This window comes from Taudactylus pleione, unplaced genomic scaffold (genome assembly GCF_031769625.1).
Source record: "Taudactylus pleione unplaced genomic scaffold, aTauple2 ptg000225l, whole genome shotgun sequence".
In the NCBI taxonomy this organism is placed as follows: domain Eukaryota; kingdom Metazoa; phylum Chordata; class Amphibia; order Anura; family Myobatrachidae; genus Taudactylus; species Taudactylus pleione.
In genome coordinates, this window is record NW_028284627.1 from 12,380,001 (window position 1) to 12,392,669 (window position 12,669).

The following is a 12,669-nucleotide window of genomic DNA, read 5'->3' on the forward strand; positions in this document are numbered from 1 at the left end:
AATTCATAGATGAATTCAAACAGTACGTTGTTGTTATAAAATATAATGATCACCATACTATTATATGTACACTGTATAACACTTGTCGTTGGTTTCAACTGTAGTGGAACTGCTTGACAAGAATGACAGTAATAATAGTCATAAATATATGTGTGCAATAGTGAATTATAATAAGCTCCATATATACTCTGCATTATGTGCTGATGAAGTAGTCATTTTGTTGTGGGGGGAATAAATAATTTGTGATATTTTTATTTTTGAAATCAGGAAACCAGCAATGAGAAGACAAATAATGGCATCCACTACCGACTCCAGCTGCTCTATAGCAATGGTGAGTGTATGTGGTCAGCCTCACATATGGCTCCTGACAGACAGATACAAAAGGATTAGAGCCAACTTTTCTGTGTTTCCAATAATGGGTTGTCACTAGTGCACACACACAAGACCTGATGGAGAAATGTTTATATATATATATATATATATATATATATATATATATATATTAATATATATATATATATATATTAATACATTATGTGTTATTAAACGTATTTATGTTTCCTATGATTAATTTAAATTTACTGTCCTTATGTGCACAGTTATCTGAATGAGCTTGGATCAACTAAGCTCTGATTTAATAAACTACTTCTTGTCATTTTTATACTTTTGTATAGGAATTTAAATCAAAGAAAAGCACCATATAGTATCATTGGGACTTGGAAAAGTAAAGTCTTCAAAAATAAGTGTCTACTATTTATAAGAAAGTTTCAGCAATGAGTCCCATGGGTTAGACAACGTGTAATTTGAGTTATTTTATATTTTACTTATACTGATATAAAAAAATATATACCCTACAAATATGTAGTAAACGATAGTGAAGCAACAATTGTTATATTGAAAAAGTAAAAAAGTATCAAACAAACGTTTTCCAAATAAAGGTTATTTGTACCCCTTTTGGATGTGACTCTGACTGATGTACAGCACTATGTTCTATGTAATTCACTCTCATTACGACTGTACAAGAGTTAACCCCTTGACTCCTGAACGGCAGCCAACATATAAGTGACACCCGCTTGCTAATTTAACTGTTCACTGGCTATATTAGTATTGAAGTAGGTTTTATAACTTCTAGATTTGACTGTTCTTGTGTTAATAAATATCTGTGCGATCATTCTGACATCATATTCACCCGAGGGATAAAAGTTGTAATAGTAATAGGATCAGTTATGAAATATTTTAATATGCATCTTGTATCTGTTTAACAAAATAAGAATAAAAAAAAATCCCGGTAATGTTTCCAAATTGTATTGCTTAATATAGAGAGGTTTTTACTACATGATATGCTAGTTTATGAATGGATATTTTCGTACTTTCTAATATTAGTAGGAAATATTTTTAATGAATTATTTAAAAAACAGATGGTTTATGATGTATGTGTTGATAGATAGATAGATAGATAGATAGATAGATAGATAGATAGATAGATAGATAGATAGATAGATAGATAGATAGATCGATCTAGTCATGTAAGCTATTATGATGCATGAAAACTTCTGTCTGTCTGTACCATGATATATATGCAGATCTTTATGCTAAATGCATCCCATTTTATTTCCCAGGCATCAGGACAGAACAGGATTTTTATGTACGGTTAATAGACTCCATGACCAAACAGGTAAGATTCCACCACTGGAGAATAAAACACTGGGGGACTGGAATGTAAATAAGAGTATCACTGTATCGCTTGTAGTCTCTTGTAACAATGTTTGGGGTCAGAAAGGTTCTTACAAAAATTGGAGCTGCCTGCAATTAGCTAAAGGGACTGTATAAATATGCTGATTCTGTTACAATGCCGATTGAAGCCTGCAATAATTACATAGGGAAATAGAACCGTTATTTTGCCTTCCTAAATGTAGGGGGTGATTATATTATAGATTGGTTTGTTTTTTTATACAAGTAGTTTGAAAGGTGATGACTTCATATGGACTGTTAAGAGGACCCTCTGGGCTTATTGCTATAGGGTGGCTCAGTGAGTAAGGATAAAGGTTGGCTGATGACCTGATGGGCAAGTCAGGGTGGAAATATATTGCATGCTAGCTGAAGCTGAACTTTTTAATGCAAGCATAACATGCAAGGGGATGATGTATATAATTGCTGTGGTGCATGCTTTTGCGGTATAGGGTAGACGCTGCTAACCTGTGGCTTTGCAGCTTTTACAGGTCCCAGCATGCCATGCCAGTTTCTATCCTTGACTAGCAAGGCATGCTGGGGCTTGTAGTCCCGCAACAACTGCACATGCCTAACTCTGGTATAGTGAGTGACTCCTGTGCTGCTATCAATAACTTATCTGCACCATAGGCTCTTTGTGACTTTGATCAACCCTTTGCCCACCTGAATCATGTAGTCAATGCCCATTGTTAAAAGCCCCGTTATACTCTCTCTCGGCGGTGACCGCAGGCACCCTCCCTTAACTTCACCACTCCCTGCCTTATCGGACTCTAATCCCGTGCTGTGATGAAAGGGTTAACCTAGCGAGGGTAATTCATTATTAACCCCTTTCCCCCCGGATAGGACGCACATTAACAAGCCTATTGCAATCACTTTGCAGACCTGTACTGGTAACAAGGTCCATCCACAACGGCATGAATGGTGTATTAAGTACAAAAAAATATAAAAATAAACTTTAGTACTTTCTATAGTTACCCATTATAAGAGCCGTGCATAGAGCCCACTGGTTTTTATAGTTGTGCAAAGCTCTTGCCTGATTCTGTCGGTATCAGTTTTATAAGATCTGGGGCAATATAAAAGTGATTCCTTATAGCCTGGCATAAGGTAAATGGTTGTGCATTTGATGTTTGCATTGTTCTGCATTGTTTTGTTAGTGTGTGAGCCTTTTTTGGAGATTTACACCAGTCTCATTGTAACCTCCTTCCTTCCGGACAATGTACTTCACATTGTATTTTTGGACTTTTTTGCAGACTCCCCAGGCATTTCCTTTTTTTAAAAAAATCTTGTAATGTTGCATTGATTTTTTTTTGTTATCCTGTTATCAACCATAACTGCTGCAATTATATATTCCATAAAGATCATTACATAGGGGGGAATGCAGTAGGATGTAACACTAGCCTCCACTTTTATAATGGCCTTATGGTGCAATAACCAAATTATCTCTGCATGGTAAAAATATTATATAGCAACAGTGGCAAAAATGTTGCAGTTATGGATAATCTTAAATATAACTGCAAATGATGCTTGAAAAATGATGTCCTGAATATTTATACATATGTAGTTTTACATGGGTTATTGGATATTTTTAATATAATATACTAAAGTCAGTTTCCTTCAACAGCAAGTACAATATAACACAGAAATCCTTTATGATAAAAGAATATTACTAAAAAACTGGAATTGCTTACAATGCTTCCCAATTGTTAGTTAATGAACATTTTATACAGAGTTGTATTTTCTCATTGCAATTTTTGTGAAGCAGATAAAATGTTTTGCTTGATTTAAATTTTCTGTATTTTATTTTTCTTGCCTCACACTAGTAATGTCTAATGTCGCTGCATCAGAGCATGTTATTGTAGTAACTCTACATTGCAACAATTGTGTGTGAACAAATATGGTTGGCAGGATCTTTTACAGTGAGGATATTCTAAAGCTAGGTGACACCTCCTGGTCTAGTATTCTCATAAAAACAAATCTATATATCATCTATCTATCTATCTATCTATCTATCTATCTATCTATCTATCTATCTATCTATCTATCTATCTATCTATCTATCTATCTATCTATCCATGTATTTATACATCTTACTATATATATATATATATATATATATCTATAGCTATCTTAATGTATATATATATATACAAATCTATCTATATATCCTATATATTGTAAGCTTACGAGCAGGGTCTTCCCACCTATATATCTGTGTGTTTCTACCGAGTTTTGTTCTATTTATGTTTCCAATTGTAAAGCGCAATGGAATATGCTGTGCTATAAATAAATATATCTATATATATCTGTGTATATATATATATATATATATATATCAAATAGGTTTGCCAATAGGTGCATACTTGATGAAGCCAGTGTTGTTGTTCTGGAAATGGAGCAGAAGCTGCTTTGTGTGTGCCCTTTACTGAAATTAGTCCCACACAGACATGACAGATGTGACTAGAGCGGAATCCTGTGAGAAGCTGCAGCCTCAGATGCGTTTTACATGAACTAGTAACCTGGAAAGTTATCTGTGCAGAAGGCAAAGAAGCTACACTGCACCGAGGTCAGCAGCTGATACTGTATCATTGCTCTGATACTCAAGGAAACAATATGTGTGTGTGTGTGCGCACACAAATGTGTGTAATTATGTATATATTTGTGTGTGTATGTGTATATTTTATTATTTATTTGTATAGCATCAGCATATTGCTTTGCGCTTTACAACTGTAGACAGATGGAGAGGTAAGAGAGACCTGCACACAAGCTTGGAGTCTATAGGGAGAGTTTGATATGAGAATTCAAGTTCTACATATAGATAGATCGATAGATACATACATACATTCAGACAATACATACATACATACTGTAAATACAATCATACATACAGTATATATAATTTACTATTTGCCACCCATCTTACAGAATAATCTTTCTTTCTTTTTCTTTCTTTCTTTTTTTTTTCTTTCTTTTTTCCCAGTCACCTCTCATTTTTAACCTCTCTCCCTCCCCCTATCAGTTATTCTCTCCGTATGGGACCTATTTACTAATAATTTAGATCTCCCCTGGTCTGATAGACCTATAGTTGTATTCATTAGATTAGAATCAGTGTAGAAATCACAATGACTTTGATTTAACCTAAATGGACAGTTGAATGTGAGCACAAACCTGCCAAGTCAGAGGAAATATATTTGCCATTAATTAAATGAGCCCCAAATCTGCCCAAATTCTCACTTGTATGTTCTCTGCCTAAAAGCTCTTTAACTTTTAATCATACTCTCTCTTTCTTTCCCCACCCATCCTCTAATATTATTTTGTCCATTAGCTCTCTACCCCTGCTCTCTTAGTATTTGTCATATTCTGTTCGTGCTAATAGTGTACTTGTTAGGGTAAGTGCAGGCTGTTTTATACATTAACTCAGGGGTTCCCAAACGTTTTTGAATCACGGCGCCCTAGAGTATCAGCATTGTATTCACGGCATCCCTAAGCCAAAAGTTTGTTATTGAGAAATTCAGAAAAAAGTGTAGTGAAGTAGTAAAGTGAAGTAAATTGTGCTACCTGTCATCCTTAGGCTCAGTTATGTGATGGGGACAGGTTTGCGCTTCTGTTTGTCCACATATATTACATTATATGGACCATAAAGAATTTGATTTGGTGCTGGACCACCAACCTGAGGCACCCCTGCAAGTGTCCCGAGGCACCCCAGGGCCGGGTCTGCTCGAGGCTTGTTCAACCAGTGCGGTCGAACAGGGGCCCCAACCCATAGAGGGCGCACCCCTCCCAACATCCCGATTTCAGCGGGACAGTCCCACATTTCGGGCACTAGCCTGCTGTACTAGCAACCATGGGCCGAAGTGTCCCACGGCTGGTCGGCCACCCCCACCGCCGCAGCTGTGTGGCAGTGCCGGGCCCCGGAGAAGCTGAATGGATGCTGCGCGTGGCATCCATTCAGTGGAAGGAGAGGGCTGGGGGAAGCCCAGCTAGTGACGGAGTGCTGAGCTCACCCCCAGCCTGATGTTACACGAGAATCGTGCCATGTGGGCACGCCCCCAAATAACGCCATTTAGGGGGGTGCCTATGTTAATTATGCCACTTCCCCTTTCTGGTCACGCACGGCTTTGAAACTGCGTGCCTACGTCTCGGTCGGCACAGGGCGTGGCTCCTACTGGAGCAGGCCCTACTCCAGGGTGCCACGCCGCACAGTTTGGGAACCACTGCTTAACTTATCCAAATGTGGCTTTATAGTGCATGACCCCTATGTAAGTATATTTTACAATAACACTCTAAGCTTGCGTGCAGGGCCCTCTTACCTCTCTGTCTGTCTGTTACCACCTAGTATTTGTTTTAGTACTGTATCCCCCAATTAAAAGTGGCTAGTCTTAACAGAATCAGGGGCCTATTCATCAACACTAAAATAACGTTTTTAAGGACATTTTCCTTAAATAACGTTATTTTGGTATTCATGAACAGACTTAGCACAGGAGATATCACAGATACCTCCTTGCTAAGTTCCCCTGCGTTAATTTCCACACTCCCCATACATTAGTATGGGGATGTGGAAATTGTGGTATTCATCAAATTCCAAAAATTATGAATTTTCGGAATTTGATGCAGTTACTATTCGCCACTGTGAGGTGGCGAATAGCAGAATCGACTTACCTGTATCCGCGTGTGCAGGTCCCCCGACGAGTCCCTCCGGCGCTCTGCTCCGTCCTCAGGCTCCGGAGGATGGTCGGACATGTGTGCTCCCCAGCAGAGCACAAGAAAGTTTTGAAAAAAAAAAACATTTTTTTTTCCCCTAATCTGTCATGTGGTCTGCTGGGAAACCACATGACAGACCAGCAGGACGGAGCCGGAGGCTGCTGCGCGGACAGGTAAGTCGGGGAGGGGGGAGGTGAGCGGAGGGGGGTGGGGGGGTCGGGGGATACATTACCTTAACGCATCTGTAGGCAGTGCTGCGCATGCGCTGGTTTTACAGATGTAACAGCGCATGCGCAGCACTGTTTCCAGATGCGATAAGGTAGTGTAGGCAGGGAAAAGTATCTATTTCCCGAAAAGCTGTCATTGCAAAAATGACAGCTTTTCGGAATAGATACTTATGGAGAGGTGGAATGATGAATTCCACCTATAATTAGCTAGAACTCCATGAGAGTTCTAAACCTAATTATCTCCATCGAATTTTTAGGTTTAATGAATAGGCCCCTCATTCTGAATTCTCTTAAGACTATACACCAGGTTTTTCCTAGATTTGTGGGATGTTGAAGATTTAATATTTAGCAGTGACAGAGAGCTAATTCTAGAATGAATACAGGATATATTTGTAAACCTTCCTATTAGTTATTCACTCTCCTAACAAATTATTCTGTGTTGTGCTCAATGGGTCAAGAAGAATTAAATTATGCTTATGGCAAATTACTCTTTTTTTTCAAACATAAGTATATTTTTATACTTTTCTCCCTTATATTGAGCCAAATGCTGCTACCCCTATTGCCAGGAATCCTAAAATGAAAAGCCTTAATAAAGTTTCAAAACTTTGAATTAAAACTTTTTATACACATTCCAGCCGGGTAGAGCTTATTTCCCCTTCATGCTAGGGACCTGGAAGTGAGGTGAGTGAGGGTGGAAGTGCAGTTCATGCCCAATAAGGTCAGCTACACAAGAAAGTTATCCCCACTTAAAAAAGAAAGTTGTCCTCTCGCGGGCTCGCTGCGCTCGCCACACTTCGGGCTCGGTGGCTCGCTACGCTTGCCACAAGGTTTGTATCCCCCCCCTATGCCCACTTGGATGGTAGGGAATGACGCTGGACACTGGCTGATGACGTCAAGGTCCTCTCCGTGAAGGGGATTTAGTCACTACCATTCCAGCAGGGATTGCTGAGTATAGAAATGGCAATTTGCTGAAAGCTTTCTATTGGCCACATCAGATCACTCCAGCCAATGAGAAGTTTCCCTTCGAAAAAAAAAAATGTGTGCACTTCCTGCCTAGTGAAAACAAGCCTGTTATTTCATAAGAATTGTATTCCCACAGCTTAAAATAGATAGATTTTGCATATGGCAGTGTAAGATGGTGGCTGCTATGCTATATGGGACTGCTGTCTACATTTTACACAAGAAAGGCTGCAGATAATTTATAAAAAATCTGCGCACCAGGGACGTGCAGTCAGGGTAGGCAGAGTCTTCCCTGTCATACTCCTTCCTATCATACTCCCTGTCATGCTCCAGAGTTTTAATCTAAAAATACATACATGTGTGCTTCCCCAGCCACTGATCTCACTGCACGTCACTGATGCACACAGGCCATAAGCTAATAAAATAATGATGTCATGCATTACTAGCAGTGAAAGCTAGCTCGGAAGCGAAGAGCCACAAGTATCCCTCAGGGATGGAACATATGCACCAGTAGGGAAGCCCTGCTTCATATTTTAGCCCTTATGTAACAAAGCTATAAGGAAAGGCCATTATCACACATTGGGAGAGATGTACTAAGCTTTGGAGAGTGATAAAGTTCAAAGAGATAAAGTACCCACCAATCTGCTCCTAACTGTCACTTTACAGGCTGTTTGAAAACTGACAGTTAGGAGCTGATTGGTTGGTACTTTATCTTTCTCCAAGGCATGTCCCCCATTGTGTCTTACTGACCTTGACGGAGGAGTGCACGTGTCTGCTGTTGGCGGGATGTTTGAGTTTTGCCATCATGTAAAAGTTTATTTGAGGTTTTATGCTGCATTATGAGGAATAAATTGTTGTACTGATGTGAGAAGCCATGTTCCCTCTGTCTCTTCCATCTATTAATGTAATTCCGTTCTCTTCCATTTATAGTTGTTGCGCTGACGGTGGATTTAAAAAAAAAAAAAAGATAACAGTGGATTAATACAAATAATCATGTAAACAAAGAGACAGTTTGCATGCATGATCAGGGCCCGTGTTTGGGGAAAATGTAGACTCATCATAGTGGAAAATGTGTTGTTTGGAGTCGGGGGGTGAAAACAAAGATGAGGTTTTTGGAGAGGCTGCCTCAGCCAGATGGCCTAATGTATTTTTCAGTCTGGCATCCCAACTGCTCCCTCCTGTATTACATTCTGCCATTTGTTCTGAGATATTTACGCTAGAGCTGCTTCAAACGTGAATGTTTGAACTACCTTAAAAAATGAACATATTAGCAGAGATGCATTTTATTAATCCCACGTTGATAGTTCTGATTTTACCCAGCGATTTCCTGACCAAGTCGGCAAGGCGCCAGCACCAAATTACAGGCAAACTCAGGATATAGATTTGCGGATTTGTAGTCATTTGGCCCATGGTGAGAGCGGATTGCAACAACGTAGCGCAAACCAACCATAAACGCTGAATGTTGAACACATTTATGTGGGAATTTTTAACTTGGATGTGTTCTATTTTTTTTACATTTTTATATGAAGGACTCAGACTTCCAAGATAACTTAGCATAACCCTATAACCACAGATGGAGACCGTTAATCCTTAAAATACATACGGTTTTCTTCTGAACAAAAATGATTAAATAGGCAGTATGGTGGCAGAGGGTTTAGTAATGCTGCATAGCAGTACTGGTTCATTGGGTTTATTCCCAAACAGGGAGACATTTTCTGCTATGGTCTTAAGAAATCCAGTTGGTTTTAGTAGACTGTGAATAAATAGGTATTGGCGTGCAAATGTGTTTGTGTGAAAATAGATTGCAAGCTCCCTGAGCCAAGGGCTGATGAGTTAATAATTGTTGGGCATGAGATAATGCATAGGAGTACAATGTATGGATTTATAATTTAGAAGTCTCTTTCACTAGGTGAAGTATATATATATATATATATATATATATATTATTTATATATATATATTTATGTTAAAACAAGAGTGCATTGTATATTAGTTTTAAAGTCTCACGTAACCTTATTTTTTTCTCTTTACCACCCTGTGTTTCTATAAACATCAGTAAGCGTTCCTAATTGTAATATAATAGATGGTATGTAGTACTGAGAACTGTGCTGATTCGCATGTATTTTATTCTGCTCCTAATTTTCAATCTCTTGGGTCCTGTTTTTCACACTCCCTGCAATTCTGTTTTCCAGCGGGTAATTTGATCCCTCGCATGTTCTGGAGTGGGATGCTGTGTGATAATTCTGTGTGGTTTTATTTTTCCTACAATGGATGATGTCATTCGCTAGGTACAGTATGACATCATCCTATCAGGGTATTGCAGAGCCGTCCTCAGGGGAAACCTGGCTGCAAGGGCTGTGAGCTGAACGCTTTCAAAATAATCTTCGTTATTTAATGTGACTCTAATGAAAACCATCTCAGTTTAGGATTAAAGGTCCATCAAGTTTGCATGGCCTTTCTGTACACCCACAGCCACAGTTTTTAATTGCACACATGCTTGCAGTTATAACTCCTCAACACATTCAATGCGGCTACATCTGCAAAGGGTGTTTTAAAGGAACTCTATCATGACATTTTTATATATATATTTAATTGCTTTAAATATGTTTTAGTCTTCTAATTAATATAAAATAACATTTTAAGTAGTTGTCTTTCCATGTATTTCATTGAACTGCAATCACAATGTGTGCAGGTGGACTGTGAATCCTGAGTCTGGCGCAGCAGCTAGGTCTCACTTTGTGGTATCTTGTGCTCTGTTCACTGAGGAAGTCTGTTCGACATCTCCGAACTATACACAAAGTGATCAGCTAATTATTAGTGACAATACATCTACCTACAGCGTGATTAAAAGACAGGTGACAAGACTTTGATGATAAAGTAATAATTTTATATATATATATATATATATATATATATATACACACACATACATATATATATATATATAATAGATGACGGCGTCACTCAGATAGCAAATAAAAACACATTACACTAGCAGCTAATTATTCCAGAAGACGATGTAGCCTTATATTGATACGTTGGAATAATTAGCTGCTAGTGTGATGTGTTGTTTTTTTTTTTAATCTGAGTGACGCCCTTATCTTTTATATATATATATATATATATATATATATATATATATATACTGTATATATATATATATATAATATATAAAGCTGCTGTTGTACAGCCCAAAGCTTTACCGCCTTACACAATATATATAATTTTTGTAAAGATCTATCCACTCACATTACATACAAAACAATAACAACTATTCCCTCTTGAATTACTTAAAAGTTAGATAAGGAACACAGTTGCCAAGACTTTGGTAAAGAAATATATTTTCATGCACCCATCTAGTTAACAAACACACATACAATTTCTTATATCTAGACGTTAAGCTCTTTTGAGCAAGGCTCTCTGTCTTTCTGTGGTCTCTATGTAGTATTGTAAGCTGCGGATTGTATTTATGTGTTATTAGTAGGCCCAATAAGATTCGGGAAAAAAACCAGAACGGAACCGAGTAGAACCGAGCCTGCACATCCCTAGTTATTAGGTACATTTGTAAAGTTGGGAACTTGTTTATAACTGTGCTGTTTGATCTCCTATATACTATGTAATTTGACTGTATGTTCCATCTCATATGTAAAGTGCTGTGGAATTCTTGTGTGACCCTAAATAAAATAATAATACAGGTTGAGTCTCCCATATCCAAATATTCCGAAATACAGAATTTTTTTTGGCATGACTGAAATAATGAAACCTTTGATTTTTGATGGTTCAATTCATTTCATTTCTGTAAACAAACTTTGTTTGAGCCACAAAATTATTGAATATATTGTATAAAATTACCTGCAGATGTATGTAACACATAAATGCATTCTGTGTGTATATTTGGGTCCTATTCCCAGGATATCTCATTATGGTATGCAATTATTCCAAAATACGGAATATTCCGTTATCCAAAATACCGCTGGTCCCAAGCATTTTGGATATGGGAGACTCAACCTGTAATAATAATATTTTTTAATCAAGGAATGTGACTTTTTAACATAAATATATTTAGGAGGGATAACAGGTTTTAGGGCTTGCATTCAGATCGACAAGTGGTATATGAAGGGACGCTATAATTAAAACGCAAAATTCAATATTTATGTACAAATATAACTTTAAAAATGTTAACTACTGCATCTGGATAAAACCACGCACAATGGTCTAAATTTAAAATGCACTATTACATGATGCAGTTGAAAAAAAAAAGTTGTCTGAATATTCCCTAACTAGCTGAAAAACTTGTCCATAGACTACGAAGCTTGAATAAAGCTAATTGAGTATTTAGGGCTTTGCAAGCAACATGTGCCGCACAATTAAAATTGCACGTGACCAATCTCGTTGTAGAACACCCTGTGAGTGCGTGTTGATGTATACAACTGCAGGACTTGATTTATGTTCCTGTGTTCTTTGTCATTAGTTATATTTCTGTTGTGTGAGAGGTCTTGGTGGCAATTTTGTGTTACTGCACACTACATTTTTTTCTGTGGCACAGCAGTGGACGAGTAGGAGGCACATGGGGCAAAAAAGTGATCTGCCCAAGCCATGCCCAGTTTCACACAAGCCACACCCATGATAAAATCACAGCTGTTTTCTGATAAGCCATCCCCATTTGACTGCAGTATTATTATTTTTTTTAACTGTGCCAGGAAAATGAGGAATGTTAACAAGTACAGATGGAGCAATCTATCTCATGCAAATGAAATAAGTTTTCAGTTTGTCACGTTATATCCACCAAATGAGGCTGACTGCTGTGCAAGGCCCTTGTAAATGGGCCTTGCAGTGGGCCCGCAGATGTAATTTTTTCATATAAAGGAGATCAGTGAAACAATATTCAAGCATTTTATGACAATTTATATTTGAAATGTGTATTAGATTAAATTCTGATTAAAGTAATATCATATATTTTCCCATAAATGCATCAATTTGTTTCGTTTCTGAAAGCTAAAGATGTTGATTTAGGACTTTAGGTAAGAATAATGTAACAAGTTCCTTCATTGCAGAC

The 12,669-nt window shown here is 37.8% G+C and overlaps 1 protein-coding gene across 3 annotated transcripts in view; it reads left to right on the forward strand.

The window, feature by feature from the left end:
* Positions 1 to 12,669, forward strand: part of EBF1 (EBF transcription factor 1) — a 363,744-nt gene that overhangs the window by 3,203 nt on the left and 347,872 nt on the right. For all 3 annotated transcript variants that reach the window (XM_088478940.1, XM_088478942.1, XM_088478941.1), the window contains exons 3-4: positions 268 to 331; positions 1,620 to 1,675. In XM_088478940.1, the coding sequence (XP_088335066.1) occupies positions 268 to 331; positions 1,620 to 1,675 (120 nt within the window). The remainder of the gene's footprint in view (positions 1 to 267; positions 332 to 1,619; positions 1,676 to 12,669) is intronic.